This window comes from Anas acuta, chromosome 7 (assembly GCF_963932015.1).
Source record: "Anas acuta chromosome 7, bAnaAcu1.1, whole genome shotgun sequence".
Classification (NCBI taxonomy): Eukaryota; Metazoa; Chordata; class Aves; order Anseriformes; family Anatidae; genus Anas; species Anas acuta.
The window spans coordinates 29,737,762-29,765,412 of NC_088985.1; the positions used below are offsets into that span (position 1 = coordinate 29,737,762).

Genomic DNA, 27,651 nt, shown 5'->3' on the forward strand with positions numbered 1-27,651 from the left:
GGGCCGCTCCTTCCAGCAGTGAGGCAAGAACAGTCGGCAGCAAGGCACAAAGCCGCTCTGAAACCACAGGCACATTTACCTCTGACTGACCAGAGCTTGAAAAACAGTGCCCTAAATTCACACCTTGCTTCAAGACATCTGTCTTCAAAGGCAGCACCTGTTCCTGAATGCCTGCAGGTTGGACACCCCAGGACAGCATTTAAGGACATGCCAGTGAGCCCAAAAGGGAAGGCCATGCCTGCAAGGCTGTGCTCACCTACCTAATGTCACAAACACCAGCATCTTGTTAGAGAGCACAGACTTCTCAGGGATTTCGTGTGCTGCTTTCCTACACTGTGGATTATTTTCTAAATAGAAACTCCATAAGTAGCCCATCGGTGTTCAAGACCAGAATTAATTCAGCCTGTTAGCCAGTGAGGTGCTTCACTTGGGGCATTACAGCAGCCCTGAGACCAGCTGCACGCAGTGAAGAGCCCTGCAACACCTGAAGGCTGGAGATTTCCTGCATATAGGGCATCCACCAGAGCAGAACAGCCATAAACATATCTAACAGCGTATTTGTACAGGGTACGAGAACAACTTGTTCATCAACACTCACTCTTCTACAAGAAGTTACTGTATGCACGCAAAACTCTTGCAAAATCTGGCACAGACCCACTGTGGTTTAATGTAAAATAGCCTAAAAACAACCGCAACAACAAACCCCAACCCTGTCTCTCTATTAAAAACCCTTAAAATAGGGCAGGGAGAGAAAAATAGCAGCGCGGATTTCCTCTTTCACAGTCAGCTAGAGCAGCAGACTGCTAGCTCTGGGGTGTGTATTTATTGCCCAATGGCTCCGGTACCAGACTGGCTTGCTGCAGGGCTGAGTGCTTAACAGTGCTGCGGGAACCTTTCCTCTGCAAGTGTAGTCGTGCCTGTCCAAAATACAGATCTGCAAAATGGGGGTGAGAAGTTTGCCAAGTGGCTACTTGCAACTACCACCCAAGCTACGATTTCTATTTGAGGAAGTTTTGCTTCAAGCTGATGTTTCCAAGTAGTGCCGCTAAGTATTTGGGAGCACAAATAAATCCTGGCTTTTCGCTTCATCTGTCAGCAAAAGCTGCATCTGCTCCCAGTGGAAAAGGCTGGAAGAAAGACAGTGGACTGCAAACAACTCCAGCAAAGGGCGATGCAGATAACAGCAACCAGAAACCACACTGGGAACCCTCACCCTACTCCCAGAAAGCCAGGGCTAGTTTGCCATTAAAATTCCAACAGAAAATAGCACCCTCCCTTCTTTCACTTAGCATTCCCTGAGAGATACTAGAATAAATTCCTTAAGTTATCCTATTCTTGTCTTCCTTCTTCCCCTTTCTCAGTCTCCGTGCAACCAGTTTGAAAAGGCAGCACAGCCTCTGCAGACCTGATTCCTGGACTTTTATTAAAAAAGAGTAGCCACAATGCTCAGTGGTCAGCTTGCAATCTGACAGCATCACTTAAAAACCAACCAAACAAAACAAAAACAAAACACCACAGCTTGTATGTCAGTCATACTGCTGTTATGCACCTGTATAGCTGAATAAATAAACCAGAGCAGCAAACAGATGCACAGTGTGAGCAAGGGAATGGGGCCTTTGGTACTGGGATTGTCAAATTCACATTACACAAGGAAAAAGAGGACTCAAGCATTTGGGACACTTACTGGAACTGCTAAGAGCTCACAGCAGCATTTAATTGCAGCACACCTATTGCCTGTCTTCAGGATGGAGCAGTCTCAGCCCAGTCTCCCAGAGATGAAGTACAGACATGCCCAGCTCTGCTTTTCCCTGGCTTTGCTGTTAGTCTGGCTGCCAGCACCTGTGGTACACAGCAAGGACACCACTGCCACCTACCTCGTGCTCGGATGGTGCAGCAGAAAAACACAGCCACGCAGGTACCTGTGAGACCTGGCATCAGGCAGCAGTATGTAGGCACAAAGCACAGACCCGCAGCAGACTTTCACTCATTTGTGGGTTTATTATTTCAAAGTACAATATATACATAATGTATAGTGATATCTTCAAAAACTTTATACAGAAACAAGTATCTACAAAATTAAATCAATAGACACTCTGTATATTCGGACACCATACATACATATATTGGAAGATTTAACATAGCTTCAGTTTGAACATGGAAACAGGAAGGAAATGCCATCCGTCTTGGAAAAGCTGTAAATGCCACCCAACTCCCTCTGCAGCTCAGCTGTCTGCCTTCTGAAGGGTTTCAGGTGGCTGGGGAGACGCGATCAGTCTGATTTCTAGTGCCACCTACTGTTGGTATTTCCCATCACATCGGCAGCTGGAAGGGGCAAAGCCCATTCCTAGAGGGCTGTCAGGCCCTGAGCTCTGAACCACCTCCTAGGTTCCTGCAGGGTCCCTGCAGCACGCAGGCAAACAGCTTTACACTCAGTTCAGTGGAAGCCAGAGATCTGATCTGTTATTGTCTTGTTTAGTTATGAACTAAACTATTGTAATGAAAGCTATTTCAAAAGACTAACTTCAGTTTTAGCAGCTGGAGAGACTGTAGGTGTTGCCAGCAACAAGTTAAGAAGATGAGAGAATATCTGAGAACAAACTGACCTCCACTGCATTCTGGAGACTGAAATTAAAAATATTGCACAAGCCTATGAAGCAGAAAGCCAGTGATTTCTACAGAAAAAAATATATATATATTTGAGAGGATCTAGCTTTAGACAACGACAGCACAGGATTTTACAGAAGGTAGAAAAGCACCGGCAGCCTTCCTGTAGGGTCTCTGAGAACATCTGGATGTGAGATGTTTGGATTAAAAGAGCACCCTGAGTGTTCAGGAATCAGATGTTTTAGCCTGTGGGATACAACTAGCTACCAGCTAGGAACTTGCGGAAGAGCCTGTGGCAATCACACATCTAATGGACACTGAGATTCAGGTACAGGTATGTGTGCTCACTGCTCCAGGCTGTCTTCAAAATTAGTCTGTCAGTTCATCAGCAAAATTTATTTTATCTGGGGACAGTTTTCAATCTCTTGCTGATAACATAAAAAGTCTTCAGAACAAGGGTAAGTGAAATGTAATAAACCAAGCCTTGCACCCACTGGTGTTCAATGGTGGGAACCATCCCACAGGAGCACCTTTCCACAGGAGTTCTTGTTAATGTGCCCACTACAGCAGAGCTTCTATCTCTAACAGGTATGTTTAAAATAAAGCCTCCCAATGACTTTAGTCTACGTAAATACCATGCACAATAAGCAAAGTGAAATTTCAACAGCTTTGTGTGTCTCCATAACCAGGGGGGGGAAAGTCTGGGAAGTTTTTAGTGCTACAGAGAGGAAAGCAGCATTTCCAGCAGGGCAGGAGGGCAACTAACTAGGTTTCTCAAATAACTTAAATGGAGAAACAACCATGCCAAAAAGAAATAAGAATTTCCACAATGTCATTGCACTTATTCCATCTGCACCACGCCTCTCCTTCATTCACATTGTACACCTGAAGAACATATATTAAATGATTACAATATTAACATCGTATCTAAAATACTGGAGTCATTCAGCTGAACACCTGAAAATATCCAGAGATCTGGTACGTTAAAGCATGAAAACGCCAACATACAAAAGCTAAGCTATGTCTCGACATGCAAATTGGTCTTTCTCAATACTTTCCTTCAGCAGAAGGTCTAGCTCAGTCATGACCAACTGCCTGTTTGCTTGGGGTTAAATCTCAGCTTCCCAGAAGTTGGGGACAATCTGTTTCAGCAGAGGCAGGAATTTCCCTCTCCACATCACTTAAGCAACAACAAAGCAGAGGTAGTCCCACGACTGCGCTGGTCAAAATACCCTAACGTTTTGAATAAACATTGTTCTCAGGAGTTTAAAAAAAATATACATATATGTATAAAACCCACCCAGATTAAAGGCTCACAGCTTCTACGACGCTCATCAGGGTTTTCATCACTCGTTTTCACCCTCCTTTTCCAAACACTTCACTGACACTGAAGGGCCCAGCTATCCAAAGACCCCCTGCAGCTCTCTGGACCACAAACCAGGTCTTGATCCTGTAAAGTCCTTTTAGAAGTGCCTATCCCACTGTCTTGCACCCAACTATTCAAACAAACTAGATCGGGCCCTTCTGCTCAGTTTGGTTCATCACAATGCCCGAGTGACTCAGTGGCACATGAAAATGGAGTACACGCCCCTAAGTCACCTAGATGCTTTCATAAACTCTCCTCCTTGTACGCTCCAGCATACAGATGTACACTGAATCTTTTTTTCATGATGATAGGAAGTTCAAGTATTTAAGAAAAACCCAACGTATGTATTTACAGTCTGAACTGGTAAATACATTTTGGTCAGAAGGCAATAAACACACTGATAATGCATTTACTGCTGGAATACACATTTCAGATCCTGGGAATTACTTATCTTGGAATTAAAATGTGAACGTGATGTGAGACTAAGAACTTGTCACCTTGATCCTCTTCTGCTGTCACCCTCTCAGACACTGAGGGATTAAACAACAATTCTCAGTTCATGCCATTTTAACCATCTTAATTCTTCACAACAGTAAATTTAAGGAGTCACACACATTTCTATGCCACTTTTACAGTCCAACCGACAGAATGAAATCCCATTTAAATATATTTTCCATTTCTTACCACCACTTTCATGGGCTGGTCTATTCAAAGCTAACGAGAGAATTTAGTAAGCTTCTATTTGTCTCTGAAAATTTTTCATTCATCTGAAAACAGATGCAAGCACAACGTATACCTGTACATATGTAACAGTGGGCAGTTTAACTCTTTTTTTTTTTTTTAAATGTTGTTAGTTATAAAAAAAGACAAAGTTTTATTAACCAATTTTCAAAGATCAGACTTCTTTAGACCATACACCTAAAGATCAGGGGTTTACAAGATTTGCTGAATTGATGTTTGTTTCTGTTGCACATACTCAATAATTGATTCAGAAAGTTCCTTAATCCCTTAGTTTTACTGTTGTTTCATTTCTTTTGAATAAATTGACCCAATAAATGCTAATCCAAAGCAGAAAATAAGCAATGTCAGTCATCACTTAAAAATTTTTTGACAAAGCATTTTTCCATGCATTTGTCAAAAACGCTCAATCAACCTAATCATTAGAAGTAATATGCAAGAAAGGAAATAATATCTGAAAGCCCTTAAAGCTCAGTAGCACTGGATATGTTCAACAGCAATTAAAACATAATTGATTTATTTTTTCAAGCTCCATCATTAAAAGACTGATTAATTATACAGTGTAGAAATGAAAATCTCACTGCAACTCACTGAAAACATAGTATGCACTGCAAAGCATCTCTATGTCATTTCAAATAAAAGTTTTAGATCAATGTAGTGTGTAGGAAAGTTCAGCAACACCTCAGGCTGGTATTGGGTAGACAGAACCACACTGATGCCAAACCCTGTATCTCTCTCACGAGTAAGAGCAGCCTGTATGACTACAGGTCGTGTATACAAAATACTGGATGCTTGTGCTGGCAGGCAATCAAATTTCTGGAAAAATGTAGAAAAACAGTGGTCTGTAGCACCTGCCTTTTCTGCATCTTCGTATCAGTTATTCCACAGAAGCTTTAGTTATGTCTGCTTTATTCTCTGTTCCAGTTCATGCTTGTGTTTAATAAGTCGTTCTATTTCTGTTCCTAGAGTTTGAAGGTTTTCCTTTGGGAGAAAGAAAGGATGGGTTAAGTTAGAGAGAGAAAACAAACCAAATCAGCACAAAATGCACTAATAAGTCAAAATTAGTGTTTATGTCAGCAGATTGATACTTTCAAGTATCCCAAACAAATGCAAATGATTAGACAGAGGTAGAGAAAACCAAGCTCATTTCAGTAAAGGATGAAAACCTTTGAGCAAGTCTTTTTTGCAGTTACTAAGATGGTTACTTCTCAAGTTACTTCTACAGGCTGTCTCTACAAAGCGCAGTGTTTAAGGGGAATGATAATCCCAGGAAGAGATATCCAACTCCTGCATAACGTAGCAGTTCAGGTGGCAGGCTGCACAACTCTTCCCAGCCGGCTGTCGTTTCCTCACAGCAGACACACTGCCCCAGTGGCTCAATTTGGTACCCAGCAACTGCCACAGGACCAGGCACGCAGAGCCCAAGCAGCCCCCACATGACAGAGGGAAGGTGCAAAGGCTTTTTCTCTGCCGAACAGGCGGCCCTACATTTACTGCTGAGAACCAGCCCTCTACTTCAGCACATCACACGGTCCCGAAAGAGATTCAGAATGGATCACATTACAGCACTCTTTGATTAACCAATGCTATCAGTATCACCAATTCACAGGGAGCTGACTTCCAAAAAGCCTCCTCCCTTTAACAGCACACATCTCTTTGAAGAGAGTATCTCAGAACTAGGAGAGCATGCAGAACAAAAGGCATACTCACTTTCAGTGTAATATTTTTCAGTAATGTATCTTCTAACACAGCCTGCAGCTTTCTGTTTATCTCTAAGGAGAGTTCTAACGTGAGACCGCTGTCTGCGGGATGAGATGTATACAGAGATGCCATGATCCCACCTCGTCTACTCAAGTGTACTTTGTTGAAGTCAGAGGCCTCTGAGGACAGCGTGCCAGCTTCTTCCCGCAAAATGTAACTCTGAATAATTCTGGGCAAAAATTAAAAAGACATCACAGCGTTACAAGGTAGTTAAGAATGCAGACACTGACATAACTTCACATTCCTGATATACAATAATTTTAATTCCAAGCAGTACTGTATTAGGCAGTAATGGCAGTAAAGTAAATGCCTGCAAAGCCTATGATGGCAGAAAACCTAAGGTACCACAGATGCTATAGTAGGTGATGGAAAGCTGGGACACTAAAATGCACAAGTTTTACATACTTTAAAGTACTTTGAGAAAGTAAGATTGCTACGGGAGCAAAAAAGGTCTCAGCACACTGGACAGACCTGTTACAGAAGTGTGGTAGCATATGCTCAAACTGGAAGACAGTAGGACCATGACCTGTACACGTAGGTACTACACTCAAACTTGCTCAGAGATCTCACGCATGCAAGAAGTGTTGTTTAAACCAGCTTTTCTAGGAGCAACTCTCATTGCATGCTTTATTTATTATCTGTCTGACTCAAGACCCTGGGGTTCGATTTGCAGCACTGCTGACAGTTCTCAGTAGCAATGAGGATCAAGTGATATCAACCCATGAAAACACCAAGTGTGAGACAATTGGGGAGCAATATCCTGCCTTTTTTAAACCAGCACCCACAGTTGAATTCATCTGTTTTTGAATGGTCATTGAAGCAACGCTGTTCATTCAAGTCATAACTTCAACAAATCATTTCAACATTAAGTTGAGAATAGCAGTAGAACTACACTAAGCATTTATAAAGAAATAGAGCCTCGTGCATACTTCAGTATGTGTATACCCAACATCAAAAACTGTACGAACCAAACTCAGAACATACTTAGTTTTTTTCCTGATTTCCTCCACAAGGTGTTTAATGTGATCCTCCATAAACTCCATCTTTTCATTTTTTCGAGCATGTGCTTTCTGTAGCCTCAGGATTCTCTCAACCAGGATAGACTTGTCCACCTCTGGGAAGCTGTCCACAGCCACTGACGATCCAGTGTTCTCAGGTGACCGATCCTCATTGCTGCTGCGCGCATTCAGGGACCCTGCCAACACATTCAGATTTTAAAGCTCTTTTTACTTTTGCCACAAACAAAACGTCTCCACCAGTGCAGTGTGTTCATTACATTTTAGTAGCTTAGGGTATTTTCTTCAGAATGTCAGTTTCCCTTACACGTGAGTGGGTTTCTACAATAAGTAGTTTTTACACCATTTAAATGCGTGCTGAAACAGCGCGTAGTCCCCTAGTTATGGGCATAATTCCATTAGCATCACTGTATGTACTTCAGTAACACTTAGCCCTGCAGAAGTACCGTCATAATATTAATGATAATATTACTTTGTACAAGACTGAGCTGATTTTCAAACAAATCTATTCTACAGTCTGCTAAAATCACAACTATGAGAACTGTATACGGACTGACAGGAACCCTATATTGTAAACCACCTACGGCGCTGTTCACTTAGAGCTTGAAGTATTTTTTTCTTTCTGTTCACCTCTTACTTATACAGAAAGACTGCAAAATACTTCAGCATACCTAATCCAATTTAAAACCCAACGATACTGAGGAAGAAAACAGCTGTTGTTTTCAGCATTAAAGATAACTGTTCTACTTCTAACTGGATAGAAAGTAATGAATTCTACACAAACACACTGATGCCTCTAAACATGCTAATTGATTTTTATCAGTTAAACAGTTGCAACTGTCAATAAGGCAATTAAACAATCTTGGAAGCTGCTGCTAATTTTTGTTTTGCCACAGCTGCATTTAAGAGGGTTCCCTGGAAACTGCAGTCCTCTGAGCTTCCTCCAACATAAAGCAACAACAACAACAGTCTTGCATTTAAGAAGACCCAAAACACGTAAACATCAAGCTTTAATCTTGTAATAAGGATAAGCACCTTTAACTGCATTCAGCCAAGTGCATTTTGGTGTTTAAAGGCTATTTTGTCAGGCTGAATGGGAGACTGCCCACACACTGCATACGCACAAACCACAGAAAGAGCAAGACTGAGAGCAGCACACCATGGCAACCTTATTAAGATCGAAGGATTGTTTTGGCAGCCCTGCTATTAGCTATATTACCTGATGAACTGGAACGACTCCCCATGCTGCTGACTTCTTTGTCATAATTACCGTTTTCCATCTGATCCAATTTCCTGCGTGCTAAAAGTATAATAAAGTGATTGTTACCAACAGGAGATTAAAAACCAAGACCCAGTGTGATACAACAAACACTCTAATCCTCTGACCTCCGATAATTTAACGTGGCTTGACTACTTAAAGACAATGGAAGCAACTAAAATCTGATGGGGAAAAGACAAAACAAGAACCAAAATAGCTCCCTTCTCTCCCTGCACTCAGCCATGAAGTACCTGGCTGCAACATCTGCTAAGACCCTGCAACAATTTCCAGCTGAAGTAATGTCATACACAGGATTATCTGGGAACAACAAGACTTGAATTTGATTTTGCCTTTGATTGGGACTGCTGTGGATATAACCACTGAATGACAGAACAGCAGCTCCGTTCTCGGATCTCATGACTATCACTAGTGGGAGCTGAGAGCAGTACTTGTGCCAGAAGCACCACTCATTCAGTAGGGATGAAAAGGGAAAATGCACAGCTGTTCATGTATGTACAAAGAGACAAATAACTTCTCTTGCACAATGTCAGTAAGAGTTCTTCAAATACATTTCAAAGAAGCCTGAATACATTCAAATCTATCTGCATTCAGAACATATGTGCTATCGAGTATTTAACGATTTCTATCTGTTGAAAAAATTAATCATCAGTCTCTCAACATCCATCCATCCTTCCTTAATGACTAAACTGCTCTGTTTAACATACTAAGCAGTAGCTCTCACCAATAATTCCTGATACAGTCAGGAGTTAGGAAACTTCTGGCAGCTTTTGCCTATACTCATACTCAGACCAGGATCTGTACCTACCCACAGTAACACTTAGGTAGTCCCCTACAGGATAACAAAGACAAAGCTCTCAAAATAAAACTTTCAGTTTATAACTAAGCCCATTTCAAGAGTTTTATTTAAGGCTGACAATTGAGACTGGGCCCTGTTTGCTATCACTGCAGTTTTCTCAAGTCTTAACTTGCTCGCTCACTCTTTAGGGACAGTGAGAGTGAGAAGGGCTAAGCTCAAACAGCATGCACACACAGACGAAAGCCTTCGTCTCTACCAGACTCTGTGAAGAGGCTTACAGACTGGGCTGACTTATTATTATATCTGAAATGAATTTCAACCTAGCTGAAGCTGTTTCGTGAGATCTTTCAGGTTTGCTGCATGCTTGCGCTTCTGGGTAGTCAGTTCATCTTTCAGTTCATCCACGTGGGTCTTCAGCGCTGTTAGTTCTTTCTGCTCTGAAGCCAGCTGAGCCTGCAGCGTCTCAACCTCTAGCTTTCGCTGATCCTCCTCCTTCTGCAACTTGGTGGCCTGAAATTATAGTTTGGTTTTAAGTCATGTACCACAAGAATTCCTGCCTAACCACACTGTACACTCAACAATTCCATCTCTGTACTTTGCTTTCTACATGAGAAAGCAAAGGTACATTAATTTTTCATTTTACAGCAATCACTGAAAATGAAGTTATGTTTATCTTACATTTATAAAAACTACCTAAGAAACAGTAATACAATGCACAAATTACAATCTTTAGGTTGTTTCAGTGTCAGTTGCATGGAGAGTAACTCTGTCCTGCAACACAGAAAGAACAACGCAGGGACACCCATATCCGATTGCAGTGCCGTGTGCCTTAGGATTTCTGTCTTCTTAAGAGAGGTGTTCATTCTACCAGACTAGCAAACTCAACAACAAGTTGCAGGTAGGTGAGGAAAAACACGTGGTGGAATTCACGTTCCCCAAACATCTTAGTAACGCATGAACAAGCTGCATGCTGTACTCACCAGGTCATCTTTAGCCTGTCGAACACATTCCACCTGATTCTGCAGCTCTCTTTCGCTGTAAGAAAGCTTATCCACCTGGCTCTGTAAGGAATTGTTTTCAGACTGAAGCTGCGCATTCTTGCTGGTTAATTTTTCAGTGAATATCAATAGCTCAGATTCTCTTTTCCGACTACCTTCAATGTCCTTCTGGAGATCAGCAATAAGAGAATTGAGACCATCTACTTCTTCCTTTAAAGCATTGATATCTTGTTCATCTCTGCCAAAAGAATTGCGTAGTATTAGGAATAACCTGAGCTTGAAGACATCAGATATGAAACCTTACTGAAATAAAAGTTTGGGTCCAGACCAGGCAGTGCCCAGGAACACTTAGTGACCCTCGTGCGACACTGGATTGTTTTAAAAATGAAGGGAGCTTGCAGATTCCATTTCATGACAAGCTGCAATGCTGACATGACACAGAAATGAAGTGACCAGCTGTCTGTACTCAACTTCACGTGCTTCAGTACAGGGTGTCAGAAACAAGACTGTAGATTAAGAGGACAGCCTGCAAACGCAATATTCTCGTATTTCCCTTTTCCAAATACGTTGTTTCGTTATGAGAGAAGCAATTTCTACTTAACAGTCAAGGTCAAACCAAACAAAGTTAAATGTTTAATATAGACCATCCTGAAAAGAGATCTCCAACCAATCCTTACAATTCTCCAAAAAGCAAATCCTGCAACACTGGAGGTAATCAGTATCCAACTCAGTGTTATCCAGCATCCAACCTAAAATAATCTTTCCTGCAAAATCCCATTTATTTTTGTCCTTGCTCCAGCACACAAAGACTAGCTGAACATTCCCTTTATAATACCTTTTTACATATTTAAAGATATTTCACCTCAATCTTTTAGGTTCCTTCTAGAAGGAAGAAACCTGTTTCCTCAACCCTTTTCTCATAAAGAAAATAGATGAGATTTTGCATGAATTAAGAAAAAATTCTTATTTTCTTGGAAGTAAGTGAAAAAAGGCAGCAAATTTATTTACTCTAAACAACAGTAAGAAAAACAGATCAAGTTTCCAGAATTTCTGTTTCAGAGAGAACAGGAATTTACTGATCCAAGTTTTCAATCTCTTGCTGAGATTCCACAACTCTGTCAAACATCCTAGGGAGTACTGAAAACACGTCAGTCATTTTAAGAGAGAAATAAAAGACTACACAAAAATTGATGCAGTGGTAGTGAGCACTGTGCAGAGAAGATGTTAAAAAAAAAAAAACACACCTCAATCCAAGTTTAACAGGAAAAATAGTGACATGTTTAAGGACATCTCAACTATTGAGAAGAAAAGATAACTGGAAAAACACATTTGTAGTTTTCACACTGTGATCACAGAGTTCGTTTTAATTCATTTAACAAGATCCCAAGAGAAAAAAAAAAAAAAAGCTGTTGCTGACTGAAGTCTATGCTTCAGTTGTCTCTAGCAGATCACAGTTTCCCTAGGAAAGCTAATGAGACAGTGCCAATGCAGCTGACCAGCATACAGCAAGTGGAAAACGCTTCATTATCTAAACACCGAGCATGTAATCACAGCAATATTTTTCAATGAGATATAAGAATTCTTTAGAAGCACAGTAGGGACATGTGAGTGGCTCTTTGTATCCAAAAGTTGTCTAACTCCATTGTCTTTGCTTAGAATCAGTGAAGTGGATGGCATTTCTGTATTCTACTTCATATGTACCATACAAAAACAGAAATATGCTTGGCAACTCCTGAACGGTCCATGAACCCAACTCCTTTCCAAGATTTTATATCCCTCACGTTCTTAAATGAGGAAACTTTGAACAGCAGAATGAGTAATCCATCAGAAATACAAGTGCTCCCAACTATCTGCATATTGCACCTATCAAAGATATAAAACCTTTTCTGTTAAATACTTTAATCCATCCATCACAATTTTGAAGTGATGGATCTTTCAATAAAGCAAACACTGGGCAGGCTTCTACAAGACATAACTTCTTACAGGGTACACTTAAAAGTGAACACTTCGGTTAGATTTATGAGACTAAATCCATTAGTTTTATTAAAAGCTATTAAGGTCATCTCTATTACTAGTGAGATTGATTCACCATAGAAATAAACACTTAAATTAGGACAAGGATTCTGCATGTTATTGATGTTTTAAAGCATTTTGTAATTTCAATAAAGAAAAACTTTCCAAATGCCAGAATATCTGTCACATCATTCCTCAAAGAGCATAGCTGTACCTCTGATGTTGATCCTGCAGACGATCGACAGTTTTGACTCTGTCCAGCAAACTCTGAATTTCAGTCTTCTGTCTATTAATGATTTCTTTATACTTGGATAACTCATCTTCTGTTCTTAAGCGCTCATCCTCTAGACACTTCACCTAAATGGGAAAAATCAGAAACTATTTATTCTCCCAAGCTTCAGAGATGAATTATTCCGATCAAATGTCTAACGTTTTGTACAAAATATTTTTATTCCTTTTTGATGATTTTAGCTCAGAACGGTAATATCCTGTTTTTCATACAAAACACAGTCAGAAAAAATAGATAAAATAATACATGCAAAAAATATCAAATTATGCAAGTGTGATTAACATTAGCCTTGTCCAAAGACTCAAACTAATGCACCAGGATTCAACAACTTCAAAGACATCTTTTTTCCAGTTACAAAACCAAATCCAGTCATGTCTTCATCCATTTTTCTAAGGCTCTATTGAGATCTGGGTTGAAGGAACAGGCTAATTTACAGACAGTTCATTAGTTACAGATAGCATAACCTCCTCAACAGACATCAAATGTGTGATGTCTACAAACCTAGCTTCACAAATAGGAAAAGTTTACAGATATTTTTCATTTTCCAAAGTTACTAAACTCAGGAGATCTTTACTAAATGTGTTTCTCCTAACTTCTCAGTCAAATGAGTTGCATACCATAAAACAAAACATTGTACTATGGACCAACTGATTCACTAAGAAAGGTTACCCAGAGTCAGTTACGTGCTCCTTCTGATCTCATGCAAGCCAGTCTCTAATCACAGTATTTATTCAAAGAACTAAAATTACAAACAAAAAATTTAATATAGTCTTATTCCAAAAGCCAATACTACACACTGTGCTCTCCTGCAATCCAACACGCTACCTTTGTCCTCAGTGTTCGAAGTTCATCCATGCCTTCTTTAAATGTTCTCTTCAAGTCTTCCACTTCTTTTATTTTTGCATGATGCACCTTTTTAAAGAGTGAGAAGTTCATTAAGAAATCTACATTGACACTGGCATTTCCTAGGATATCAAAAAAAATCTAGGCGAATGCAGGCCAACACAACAGCTGAGAGGGCTGGGCTTAAAATAAAACCAGTACTTTAAAGGTTTGTTTCACTTATATAGAGATTGGTAAACAGCCACCACAAACAAAAGCAAAAGCAAAAGCCTAGGGGGAAAAAAGCTGGATTTTTTTTTTTTTTTTTTAAAGAAGCAAGGACAGAAATAGGATTGCACATTTCAGTTTTAGTTGTAAAAATTGACATCACAACAGCCCCTGGGGAAAGTTCTATGTTCTGACACTTGCTTAACTGAAGATGATACATGCACGCGTGAGCAGGTACTCACCAGAGAATCTAGTTTTTGGGATAGCAAATTTCTACAGAGAATGGAAGCTATCCCCTGACTCATAGTTTAGCAAAATACTGGTCAAAGAAAGACAGCCTTGCCTTAGAATTTGCGCTCTAAATTATGAAAACATTCACACTGATAAATGAAAGAGCAATTATGGGAAAAGCATGATACAATGAGAACAATTCTGTTTTTAAGAAATGAGTCCAGGGTAGTATCTGAAAACATCCTCCCATAATCAGAGTTGGAGGCAGACACCTGGAATGGAGTATTAGGCCAAGAAGAAAAATGTTTGGCAAGAACTGTAAGCAGCTTAAAAAAAAATCTCAAGTTAGAAACTCGTAGCATTCATAACTACCAGGTTAACTGGTAGCCAGGCAACTGTGCTGCCTCCATACAGCAAATACTTACCTCCAGATGATCAGACTTCTCCTGCATTTGTTTTTCTAGTTCTCCTTTAGTTACTCTTAGCTTTGCATCCAATTCATTTGATTTAATTTCTTCCGACTCCTAAAAGGATAGAAGATACAAGGAGAGTTTTAGTTTTAGATCCCTCTTTCCTATTTTATGAGCACCGATACAGCTTTTCACATCACTGAACAACTTTCCCATAGGCATGTATCCAATAATTCTGAAAAGGCAAAGATAGACTTGCACCCCAGATACCAATCAAGACAAACTTTTTCCTTTCTGATTATCAACTTTCCAAGCAAAGCAATCAGTGATTGGTCATCTCAACACGTTAGCTAACACAGGATAATTCTTCCCTGCTACAGCTTAAGATAGAAATGGGTGTCTGTCTGCCTGCCTCTGTGTTCAGGATCTGATTTTACACTAATTCCACCTCCTGAGAAAAAGTGTTTACCTGATAGGTTTTTATCATTTCTTGACAGTTTTTCCTTATCTGATCTGTTTCTTCTTTTGCTTGAGTTAATTTTGTTGTTGCATCTTTGAGGCGCTCTTTTGATTCCTACGGGAACAGGAATGAATAATGGTTAAACCTACTTACATAACATCATTTAGAAAAAAACATTTTTCAGAACAGAAGTTTCCTACTTCAGTTTGAAAAGAATCAACAACAAAAATGTCCAGCATTTTTTCCCTTCTTACTTCCATTCAGCTATTACTTTATGCAATTTTGTTTGTTCCAAAACCACAAAAAAGGACTCCTTGGTTATGTGCTGTAGATGATAGATAACATTAAATCTATCACAGAAGAACTGAATTAAAAAGACAGTTAAATCTATCATACAAAATCCAAATTAAAAGTTGATGATCAGATTCAACAGAACCCCTCTGCATTTCCCTCCTCGCATCCTTCCACCATTACCACTTCAGTAACAGTATCTAAAAGCACTATTCCAACTTCTGCTGCAGGTGTTCAAATTCAGAACACTTTAAAAATAGATTTTAGTACTATTTAAAGAGAGAACAGTATCGCAACTACGTTCCTCTGACTGTAGTCTCATGTCATGGTAGCATTTTACTAACCCTGTGCGAATCCATTTCAGTTTTCAATTTGTTCTGAGCCCATTTCACTTTGATAACATGAGAATTGATTTCTTCTTTCAGTTTTTCTATTTCTTTGTTGAGTCGAGTGGCTTCAGCATCCTAAAAAAAAAAACATAAATTTTATTTTATGGATATAAATCATCCAGTGCTTCTTGCAACACACAAACTAGAGCTCTGGTCTACAATAAAAATCTCCTGAGTAAGCTGCATAGGCCCCTTTTTTTCCTTTTTTTTTTTTTTTTTTTTTGGCAACAGGATGAGGAAATGCAGGCGCAAAGCAGTAGTTATGTATTACACAAGGCTACAGAGAGAAGTCCTGACACTGACAGAACAGTAATACCAGCTATAAACGTGCAGGGTGAGCACTGGCAGCAACAACATACGTAGGTCAAACCACCAGCCTGTAAGTCAGCATCAAGTCAGGACGTTAAGAAAAGGACACTGCTGGCCCAAACTTCTGTACCAGCATCCACAGATAGGGCATCAACCCACACCTCCAAACTGCTTCTGAAACGATAGGTTCAACTGCTAAATATAGGTTTACTGAAGCACTGTGTGAGGGCAGTATGGATCCTGCAAGGCTCTAGTGTAATCATGAGGTGTTGTGAGGTTTTTTAGTAGGTTAACTTTTAGCAAACCTGAAGCCACACTCCCACTTCCTGCTCATGTGAGGAACACTGAAGTGATTTTTTGCTTCAGCAGCGTTATTTTTCTGACTTTAAATTGTATTTTTCTGCTTCTTTTGTCAACTGTGCACAGTAAAATTCATCAGAAGAGACCCAAATCAGCAAGAACCCTAACTACTTCATCAATTTTCAGGTCTTCCACATGAAATAGTTGCAAAACAGTACAGAAAGACCTGGGTAATTTAGGAGCCTGATGGGAATCTTACTGGCTTCTAAAACTGAAAGGCAATTTACTTATTTATTTGAATCAGGCCTGAAGAATCCTATTGCCATACCACCAATTTTCAGAAGTACAAAAGAGAACAGAGTGAATACAGAAAAACTGCAATAAAGACTGCAGTAATTTAATGCCATTACAGGCTTTTAAAATTTCAAAAAAAAAAGTTAGAAATTCCCTCAAAAAAACATGGACCTGCAATAAGCGCTCTTTTATTTCTATTACATAAAATAAATTAGGGAAATATTAAACGGAACTTGAAAAAGATAACGAGAACTCAGTTAATTCTTCCCCTTCCCTCAGAGGAAAGGGTTTTTTCCACAGATATACATCAAAACAAAACGAAAACATGCTTCTTTCCCCAAGTACATTAGCAAACAAGTGTCGATAAGTTTGTACTGACAGTGCTTTTCATCATTCACTCAAGTCACACAGCAATACTCAGAGCACCTTAGTTTCATAGAGCTGGTGTAATCTTCCTTTTTCCTGAGAAAGCTGTTTGATTTTATTAGTATGCTTTTCAATTTCTTTGTTTGCATCTCGCACTCTTCTCTCAAGTATCTCCTTTTCCTTTCGGAGGTCAAGTGACTCTTTCTCCCCTCGGACATATTTCATCACCATTGTTTCCTTTTCATGGCGTGCTTCTTCACATTTCTTATTTGCCTTGAAAAATATTTAAATATGAAATACAAGGTTGATTCATTCTGGTTTGCTTTTGTAAGACACTACTCCAAAGACATCCAATATAGAAGCATATCAAAGCAGGGCTCAATAGCACCAGTTCTGCAAACCCTAGCATTAGATCCCCACATAAGTGTCACCAGAACCCAACTGATTCAACTGGAATTACTTGTAACAGTAAATACATCTATGCAGCTGCAGCTTCCCAGCTAAACCTCTCACATGAATTACCACCCCACAAGTAATTCTGAATACAGATTATTTCAGAAGGAAAGAGTTGTATTTGATAAGGTTTAGTCACAAAATACTTTTGCAAAAACCCAGTACCAATCCTCTGCCTTCCCTTGTCCACATGCCAACCTCAGCATCATTCGGTGGCTTATTTTTCAGATGGACTTCCCCCCAACCCCAGCATTAATGCATTTTGTTTCATCTAAGAAAATCAAAAGAATCAGAAACAGAGCTTTAGAGTTTACATAGAGAAAATACTTGGCATAATGTATTAGGAAGGAAAAAAAAAAATCTCAGCTCTCAGTAATACGAGAGAAAAATAAAAGCTTTGTGCAGTATTTGAGAAAAATATTTCATCTGATAAATTAGGGTACGTAATAGCCACTGCTAGCTTTTACCCTGCTTCTGAGCCAAGACCAGGCTGCATGATTCCTACAGGGATCAAGTTAATTCATGAAATGTTCTGTAATTAAAGGTTTTCTGTCTTACCTGTTCCATTCGATAGGCCATCTCTTTATGCAACTGTTGAATAGCATTTTTGGCTGCTGCATCTTGGGTTAAAAGTTTGTCTTTACCAGCTTTCACTTCTTTAATAAGCTCTTCTATTCTTGCTTCTAGCTAGAAGACAACATTATGATATAATTATAGGAAAATAAGACTTTGATCATGTTTTGTACAGGCAGGAACATTTCACACAAATTATATGCTTCAACAGATCTTTACCTGTACTTTACACTTGTCAAGCTGCAACTATCCATATCAACATCTAGCTTTGTACTCGAGTACGAGCATGAAAGATGTCAATTTTCATCTTCAGTGAGACAACTGCATCAAACGGAGTAGAACAGGAGGCACAGTAGTTTATTACACAAAAAAATTGACAGCAAATGCTGAGATGTCAGAGCAGAGCTGGCTGTTGGCTGAAGTTGCTTCTTTTACCCTTTTCTTTGCTGCTACCCCTGTGCCACCACCTCCAGCCTGCACTGCACTGGCAAAGTCATCACGCGTCTGTGCTGAACTGGACTGGGAATTAACGCACTGAAAAACAACTCAGCAAATACAAAGGTGGCGCTTAGTCACCGTGCTGGCACGTTTCCTTAGGCACCCAGTGAACTAGGTGAGACCTGATCTGAAGAATAACCACCAGCTGGAACACCTCCCCAGGCAGGCTCACTGCGCAGCCACACAGGTGCAGTCCAAGAGGAAGCAGCACTCGCACAAAGACAACAAGCTGTGATGCTGCCCAGCTGCTCTTCAAACTGTGCCTTAAGGACAACTCGTTACAGGGGAGAGCCATTTCACTGATGCCAGCCTTTCTTTGTGGGGAAGAAGGGTGTAAAAGTGTAAAGATGCTGGTGTCAGTACCTCACTTCTGTGCAATCCAAGCCACAACACAAAGCAAGAACAAGCTAAAACACTTGTTGCCACACTGAATTTGATCACACCCTCTTTGGTTTTGCAAGCTGAGTCATTGCCTAGCATGCAAAACATTTGTTTTTATTTATTTTTAAACGTGCAAGCATGCATATAAACATTTTACTTGCAGCTGTGAGTGCTGCCAAGCTTTCATTTCCTTGAAAGCTACCAGGACACATTAATTCAGAAATCATCATGTTAAAAACACTCACTTCAAAAATGAGAAAACAAAACCCAACAACTCAGGTGTTTCACACTTCATTGTATCCCACAAGTCCAGCTGCTACCAAACTGCAAGTATTACACCACAGCAGTATTTCTGAAATCACCTCCAAACATCCTTATCTGCAATCTTACTCATGGGACTAGAAACCAACATGTGCCTCCCTCACAAAATGTTGTAACAGAGCACCAGTGACACCCAAAGCGATACCTTTCCCTCCCACACTACAGCCAGCCTGCACAACTGCAAACTCTATGCTCCTCTTTGGCCTGTCATGGTCCTGAACCATTCACTGGCCAAATGCCTGCATATAGGAACTGCTAATACCAAAATAGCGTGTAAGGCCACAGTTAACATGCTCTAACCTTTATATGTGTTCCACATAACCATTAGCACTTACAAGTCCAATTACAGCCATTCACTGCCAGATGCAGTAGTTAACAGAAGATAAATATTACTTTTAAAAAATGAGTCATGATAAAACACTTTCCTAATAAATCATCCTAAGAGACTGAACTTGCCATTTTGCAAAAAGGCCTACAAGGCCTTTAACATACGCAGCCTCCGGCAGGAAGACAACCTTATCACACACAACCAACCCACCTATCAAGGCAACTCAAACTGGAACTCCTTGAACACCTAAAATGAATTTCTGAATTCAGATCACTTAACCATAGACATTAAGCACTTCCAGCCAGTTAATATTTCTTGTCATGGAAGAATGGATTTATCCTCACAAAATACTCAGCATACACAAGCATGGGCGCTCCTTCCTTCTCCCCTATGCTACCACACACTCTATTAAACAGGGGCATCATGTACAGGTGAGATACTAGCTGCCACTTTCTGCCACTGTTTCGTTGTCTGTACCTGTTTGATGATGTTGAGGTGCTGTTTTTCTGTTTCTGTTCGCTTTTTCAGTTCATCTTTTAAGCTGTCCTTTTCTGAGCAGATGTCCAAAATCAGTTCTTGATGTTTTTTATTTTCTTTAATCAATCTGTAAAGAAAAAGAAACAAGCTATAAGGTACTTCAGTACTGTATTTTTCATTTATTTATTTTGAGATACATGTTTCTTCCTTCTTGACTGCAAATCCTATTGCAATTAGAGCCAGGCACACTAATGAACTCCACCAAAGCCTTACAAAAAAAAAAAGTATGTTGTGCCTGTGAAGCTTAACTCTAAACCAGCCAGCAGCATCTTTCTGATGAGAAAACTGCTTGCTTCCAGTGTTTTGGGGTTTCTACTGTTCCTGATAATGTGAGATATTTCATGCCTCTAAGCCACTCCAGAACTAGCAGCAGGCTCTGTAAAGGTTAACAATTTTAAGGTACTTTTGTACACAGAAACTTCCAGTGACAGAGCTCCCCAGTCAAAGCTCTGAAAGCACAGACAGTGTGTTCATTTCCTGGATTGGCACAAACTCTCACAGCAGCCTTTGAAGTCCACAACCTGCTAAGAAATAGGACTTAGAAAATCTGGGTTCCATGTAACTACAGCAGCATCCATGCTCGTAGCCCTTGTAAGTTAAAATGTTTAGCTACGGTCTGTTCCTTTGCAGCTGTTTGAAGCCTGAGTTGAAGCTGACACCTTGACAATACTAGATTTAGCTTGACCTTCTAGCAGTGCAATATGTGAAACTCAGAAGACATATTGTCAGAGTTGCTGAGTCTCACATGTACTTAAATGGTTAAAAACACAGTTAGGTAGCGGGTATTTCCAAAAGCACCTCGGCAAGTTAGGCCACCAACCACACGAATTTGCGTGCAGTATGTATTTACCCGAACAAGATATTTAAATAACCTTTTAGATACGTACTTTCATCTTTAGCTTCCCTCCTTCAAAAAGTATTTCCTAAATAAACAAGGCTTCCAAATTACAAAAACTTCAATACCACCAGTGAAAGCAAGCTTAGGTTAAAGAACAGTTCTGAAGCAAGGAATATTCCAAGATTACAAATGCTCAAAGGGAGTTGAGATTCACACAATCGCTGCTCACTTACCTATCACAGATCTGCTCATAAAAGACAGCTGGATTACTTCCAGAGCAACGTTACAGGAAATTCTTTTGATCATAAACAAAGGGACAAAAATCAGCCCAACCCAGAATGCCCTTTGGACTAAAGAAAGTATTCCACAGCAGCTTTGCACTCTTGAGGTGAGCACCCAAAATTCAAAGGGGTGCAGCTGGCAAAGAAAGAGACTGAAGGTATGTTTATATAAAAACAAATCTGTGTGCATATGTAATAAATACATATATCTACACGCACATTTGTATCTAAGTAATTGGTCCACTGCTGAAAATGCTGATCTGCCTTTGAATTTACTGTAAACAAACATGTAAAACCCAACTGACTTGTTCACTTACCACTTTCTGGAGTTAGAACCATCTACACACCTCTCCCTTCAGATTCTCATTCCTCCTCCACAATTACTAAATGCCTAATCACACATACCCAAGCCTTCCTGTCATCAGCTCACTTTCCTCACGTTTATATTTTGTCAGAGGTTACCTACTGAGGTGCAAGAGAATGCTTTCCCTACTCTACTTTTTGGGAGTTTCTCCCTCCCTGCAATGTCCTAAAGAACAGGGCACTCATTTCCAGCTCTGCAAGCAGGAATAAAATTAAAGTTACAAACCACGTTTAGTTAATAAAAAACCTTTTTTGAAGAGGTAACAGAACACTAAAAGCCAAGTGGAGAATCAAAAAAAAATAAAAATCAATCAATGAACTGGCTTTTGACAAGCATGCTTCATGTAGCAGATGGTAGAACTACTAAGCCCAGCTGAATACAGCAAAGTTTAAGCATTTCAAAAGCCCTCCTGTACCATTTCAAACACAAAGAACAGCTCTCAACCAACTAGAACTTTCTGGATTATGAGAGAAGACTGAATTCTGATATTGCATGAAAAAGAAGCAACTTCAAACTCAAATCAAACACAAATAGTGAGTGTTCGTAATTACAATGTTTTGTTTCTTCAAGGACATACAGGGACAGATCGAATCTTGGACTATTTTTAAATACTGTAAAAGTGATGGTGATACAAGTAATTCTAGGCACTGGCAAGCTATTTGACTGAACAGTTGGCCATTCAGTTCCTGCCAAATCCCACAAGAATTCAGAGATCTAAGCATGCATTTTTATTTAAAAGTGCATTCCACACGTAATAATAATCCCTCGTTTACTGACCTTTTTTTAAGGAAGTTCTTCATCTGTCCTTAAAACAACTCAAGACGTTATTTGTTTCATACCACAACATTGTGTGCACGTAATACACATCTGAAACTTTTCAGTACGCACCTCCATAGCCATAATGAGTATACTAAAATACTCACTTTTTTATAGTTTGCTCCTGCTCCAGGTATTTATCTTGCACACATTTTTCAAACACAACCAAGGCATGTTCACCTTTCCTCACACCGTTTGGACATTTGTGTTCTTTGGAAAAATCTGTAGACAGGAGTTCAGACTCTATTTCCTTCAACAAATCGTCCTGTGAGGAAGTCTGATGCATCGTGGAAATAAGCTTCTTTGTGCAGTCTGTGTCATAAGGGCTTTCTGAGTAGATTTTATCGCTGGATTTTTTCACAAAGTCAGATTCCTCCCTTAGCTCCTTCAGTATTTCCATTAATGATTGTTCGGCCTGATTCGTTTTTGGATCTTGTTCAAATTCTTCGCTAGATAAACACCCTGGCTTCGTGGAGCCCTCAACCTTACTTTCAGAGCAGGTACTGGCAGCGCAGTCTGCCCCTCCGCTGTCATCAAGCGCTGGCTGCTGCTCCCGTCTTTCTGCCAGGCCCCCGCCGCTGCTCAGGTCAGTGGCTGATGGATCCTGGGCTGAGGGCAACAACCTCGATTCCATGTCCAGGACACCAGCTCCAGCACAAGCGACACTTGAGCAGTCCTTTGCTCCAGGTGTTTCATCCGTCCTCCTATTTTCTGAGCACGTGGAAGAGGCATTGCCCGACAGATTGACTGGCTCCGGAGTGCCTTGCGTTTCTGGGACATATTCCTCCATCATCTTCCTTCAGAAAGGTAAAAGAATTCATATTAGACAACGTATTATATTCAAAATCAAAATTAAAGATTAAGAAAGAGGAAAGAAAGTCCACTGGAAAGTAAAATTCAAAGGACAAAAATATTTAGATACAGAAGCTATGCAGAGTTTGTTGTTTTTTCAGCCTTTTACGTCAATTCTCCAAGCTTTTCTGAAGGAGGGTGATAAATCAAGGAAAGCAAACTCAAAGGAGTGGGACAGTAAATGCCAATGCAATAAAGAAAAAAAAGAACTTTCTCAGAATTAATAATTCTATGATTTAAAACCCGAAAAAGTTGAAGTAATCACCTCTGAAAAACATTTCAGATGTAACAAAAATAAGAATCGTGTGCTTTTTAGCTTTAATTGTCCTACACACGATTTGAAAGTAACAATATGCCTTCACTCACTCCTTTTTATAACACAGGGCAACTCCCTCACCCAGCCAGGGAGAAAATACTTCCTTACTGTCACATCCTCACCCATTACCCATTCAACAAAACGTATCCGTACCCAGCAACCCAAAAGAAAAAAGGGGCTGGGGGTGAGATTCTCTTCTCCCATCTGCTAGCAAGCAGCAGAAATCTCTTGCTGGATGAGCACAGATGGTCTGAGGCAGATTTGCTCTCCCAAAGTAGCTTGCAGAGCAAACATTTGAGGAGTTGAAAAGCTATGCAGAAAGTGTTCTTCTAGAAGGACACCGTACTGTGATCCAAATAGCTAGAACATTTATGGAACAGCCTGGGTATGAAGTTGGATCTTCTTTTTCAGGACTCCCAGATGGTCAGGTGTCTGCAAAGCCTGCTGGCATTTTTATCAAGCACAAGAAGCTCTTATCATACCGTGTCCATTAGGGGAAATTCATTACAGCAGTCATAACTTTTAGATGTAACCCTGCCGCCCATACTGGATAAATTACGCTATTTATAAACAGAAGTCAATTTTTTCGTTTAGGAATTCAGCTTTGCTTTTCCAACAATTATCTCGAACAAAGCAGTAACTCTGCCACCTTGCAATATCAGGCATGTTTTCATACTTGCCTTCTCATTTGTTTAGCTTTTTCTCACCCATTTCACACAATTGGAGTTGTTCAGCTACACGCTCCAGACTCTGCACTTGAACTCAGACCAAGAGGAAGCCCTCTGTGCCACTTGGCTCAATCCCTCCAAAGTCCCTGCCTTATTAACCAACACTTAGTCCCATGGCTTACCCTGTTAAAACAGAGGGATACACGAATCTCATCGTGTCTGTGACTAATTGCTACCACTATGCACCAACAGATATTTAAAAAAAAAAAAAAAGTCGCCTCAGCTCAGCTGTTTCTATCAGAAAATACTACCAAAAAAAGACCCACCTGAAAACACTGCCAGGTAATCTCTGGGAGGAAAATAGAAAGGGAAACTAAACCTAAGGCTGAGTATGAAAGAGAACATGCTATGGCAACAGTAACAAATCAGCCAATGACAATTCTATCTCTTTCAGTAACAAACAGACCTCTTTTCCTTTTTGGTTTCAAAACAAAAAAACAAACACTACAGTCTCTAAGACAGTACAAGTCAATAGGAACCAGAAGACAAACTGTAACTAAAGCTACAAATGAGAAAGAGGTGGTGAATGGCAGACTTCTTACACAACACACAATGTGAAACTTTTACAAGGATTCCCAGTTTACAAGCAAATCTTCTCTGACATCAGTAAAATTCCTGATCCCTCTTGGCTTCAAATATTTATGTTTAGGTCAATACCAGAGCCAATGAATCCATCCGCTTAGTTTGTCCAGCCAAAACAACTGCTCTTCTGGTAGCTATCTACATTTTGATAACTGCTAGTAATCAAAGTTCAAGATGTTCTTATGTTAGTCTAAAAAAATAAATGGAACAACCCCTACTTAAGATCTAAATTGGCAAGCAAAGAAAATGAATACAGCTGCAAGAAAAAGCATTGAACTCGACAGTAGCAGAACGCCAGCTTCTACTTAATTAAAAAGCTGTTAAAAATAATGATTGAGACTGGTGCATTTAACACGGTCAATAACCGTCAGATCTGCAAACAATGCCGCTGTTCAGAGGGAAGGCAGGAATTCACCTCCTAGTATCTTGTCACGGGCAGCTTACAATCCACACGCTCAGCAGACGCCTGTTAAAGAAAAAAAAAAAGAAAAAAAAGGCTGTTAGGATAAAGCTGAGGTGCAACTTTTCCCATAGCAGTTCCTGCAGTTTAAGTCCTTGCTGAGACTTTCTCTGGAATGATCAGGGGGAAATTTTGGCTCAATTTAAGCCTTTTCTAAAGTACTTTAGAAAGTGTTATAACCCCCCCCAAGATGTGAAGCTGTTTGACGTATTGCTGCCTCAGAGCTGCCCATCGCTGCCCAGAGGCTGCAGTTAACTCCCACGAGAGAAGAAGTGGTAAAAGCATATCTGGGAGCTTCCACATCGGTTACCACACCTAAACCTCAAGGCCAGTCAGCAAAGTGGATGGTATTTTTCCTCACACAAGAGCAACAAGTGAAAAATAAAGGTCTGTTAGGCTGTACTTTGGGAAGAACACTGATTTTTCACGTTGCTGCGTTACTTCCTTCTGTAAATAAGACTGAATTAATATTGGAGACACATGGGGAGTTTGAAGTGACTGTACAAATTTGTTAAAGCTTGAAGAGTAAATTCTGAGGATTCAGTGTTCCCTGCAGACTTGCTCTACATCTCAGTGGTGCCCAGAATGTAATTTCCTACATTAAGAATGTTCCCAGCCCGATTCCAATATCCTGGATTCTACATCTATCTGCCCAAATCGATCCCAACCTGTTCCTGCCCTGAACAGATGTTTTCCTTCCTCCTGCTGCCACTGCACCATACTAGTTTTCACATTCCAAATACTATTTTTAAAATAGAAATAAAATCTTATCCTAGGATCAGAATTCTATCTTCAGAAATATCCAGCCACAGAAATCAGGTGGAGTAGCTGTCAATGCAAATTCACCTTAATATTCAAACGTGTCTCTTGCATATCCAAAGTTTGTCACGTCCACCCCAGGCAACTAAATAGAGCGGATACCTCGTTTGTAAGGCCAGAGACAGAAAACTGCAGTAACAACAGCAAAGAAAAGGCTCCTGCTTGGTAAGCAGAACTGTGTGTGTGAAAGTAGCTTAAAGAGATTGACACTGCCAGCCTGGCCCCAGCCAGCTGAAACAAAATATGATAATATTCCCTTGTTTCACATCAAGCATACAAATACAGCAGGTCCCAAATACACCTGACACATATTTGACAGCAGCTCGATCGTTTTCCAGGTTCCATCTACACTTTCTATCACCCTACCTACCCTAAACGACTCTTCCAAAGGTCAGGGAAATAATTAATTTGTGGTACCACTTCCTTATGTCCCAGCCCAACCACCAGGGCAGGCCTGCACCTTCCCGGGTTGGAACTGTCAGGTGAGCACAGGGAGGGGAGCTCGGCCCCAGTGTGCCTGCCTCGCACCCCCAGCACCCCCAGGTACCTCGGGAGCCTGCTGGGCATTGGCACAGTGCGGGGAAGGCTTCCTACAGCTGGGCCATAAGGCTTCTGCTGCTGTGGCAGGGCCAGTTTGCAGACTTTTCTCCTACTGCTGTAACTTAAACGTGCTTTTCTGCCAAATTGCTGCAGCAAAACTGATGGGAATCAAACTCCAGAAGATTTTGGGGGCCTGCAGGTACAGCAAATGGCCAGCGCAACTTTTTATGGAAGTGTCTCTCAGACACATATATAAAAGAAAGCAAAGACTCAGGAAACCAGCAGTGTTTCTTCACTCACTGTGTTTGGACCAGAACAGAAGCATCCTCTCTAAACTGCAAATCAAACGGCAGAAACACGAACAGAGGTGACAGTCACTCGAGCTCTTCGGCTAAGCACTGATACAAGACAGGTATTGATCCAGGAGGAACATCAAAAGCCTTGCTACACGATCCTGTAAAATACCAAAAAAAAAAAAAAAAAAAAAAAAGAAAAAATATTCCTTGTAGCTACCTTCAGCAGCAGGCACTCTAACACGTTGTTAAGCCCTGGCCTAGGTGGCTATCTGTAGATAAGAGGTGAGAGCACAAGGAAACGCTTGCAGAATTAAGGCTTGTAATGGTAAAACTTACAAAGGAAAAAACATACAGGTTGCTGGAATTTATTTGGATTACATCCGTTTATGTTCTACTGTCTGCAAGTAGCCTATCTCAAGGTTTAAAGTGACTTAAAAATTAAGTCAAATAATGTTTAATATTTAGCTACCGTAACAGTACAGACCTGATCTGTATAGTACCAGCCAGTAAGATCAAGGTCTTAACTCGTCCTATGAAATCCAGCTGCTAAGTGGACAAGTCGAGCAACTCTTTCTCACGCAAGATTTGCTCTCATTCTCGCAAGACAAGTAAACACCACGCTGCAGCATGTTAGCTGGATTTCTAGAATAAAAAAATCTAATTATGGTACTATACCCTTGCTGTGGTAATGTATTAGGGTAGCACAGT

General features: G+C 40.3%; 1 protein-coding gene across 7 annotated transcripts in view; it reads right to left on the bottom strand.

The window, feature by feature from the left end:
* Positions 1-1,978: 1,978 nt before the first annotated feature.
* CCDC186 (coiled-coil domain containing 186) overlaps positions 1,979-27,651 on the bottom strand; it is a 32,201-nt gene continuing 6,528 nt past the window's right edge. For 3 of the 7 annotated variants that reach the window (XM_068688629.1, XM_068688630.1, XM_068688631.1), the window contains 17 exons: positions 26,948-27,101; positions 25,244-25,294; positions 22,458-23,147; positions 19,992-20,118; positions 17,972-18,100; positions 17,021-17,233; positions 15,647-15,766; positions 15,021-15,125; positions 14,567-14,665; positions 13,686-13,772; positions 12,786-12,928; positions 10,541-10,796; positions 9,881-10,070; positions 8,705-8,785; positions 7,454-7,664; positions 6,419-6,638; positions 1,979-5,689 (listed from right to left, as the gene is read on the bottom strand). In XM_068688629.1, the coding sequence (XP_068544730.1) occupies positions 5,606-5,689; positions 6,419-6,638; positions 7,454-7,664; positions 8,705-8,785; positions 9,881-10,070; positions 10,541-10,796; positions 12,786-12,928; positions 13,686-13,772; positions 14,567-14,665; positions 15,021-15,125; positions 15,647-15,766; positions 17,021-17,233; positions 17,972-18,100; positions 19,992-20,118; positions 22,458-23,143 (2,751 nt within the window). In that variant the 5' untranslated portion in view covers positions 23,144-23,147; positions 25,244-25,294; positions 26,948-27,101 and the 3' untranslated portion in view covers positions 1,979-5,605. Of the gene's footprint in view, positions 5,690-6,418; positions 6,639-7,453; positions 7,665-8,704; positions 8,786-9,880; positions 10,071-10,540; positions 10,797-12,785; positions 12,929-13,685; positions 13,773-14,566; positions 14,666-15,020; positions 15,126-15,646; positions 15,767-17,020; positions 17,234-17,971; positions 18,101-19,991; positions 20,119-22,457; positions 23,148-25,243; positions 25,295-26,134; positions 26,237-26,947; positions 27,102-27,651 lie in introns of all 7 variants that reach the window. The other 4 variants (XM_068688633.1, XM_068688634.1, XM_068688632.1 and 1 more) reach the window with 3 other exon arrangements.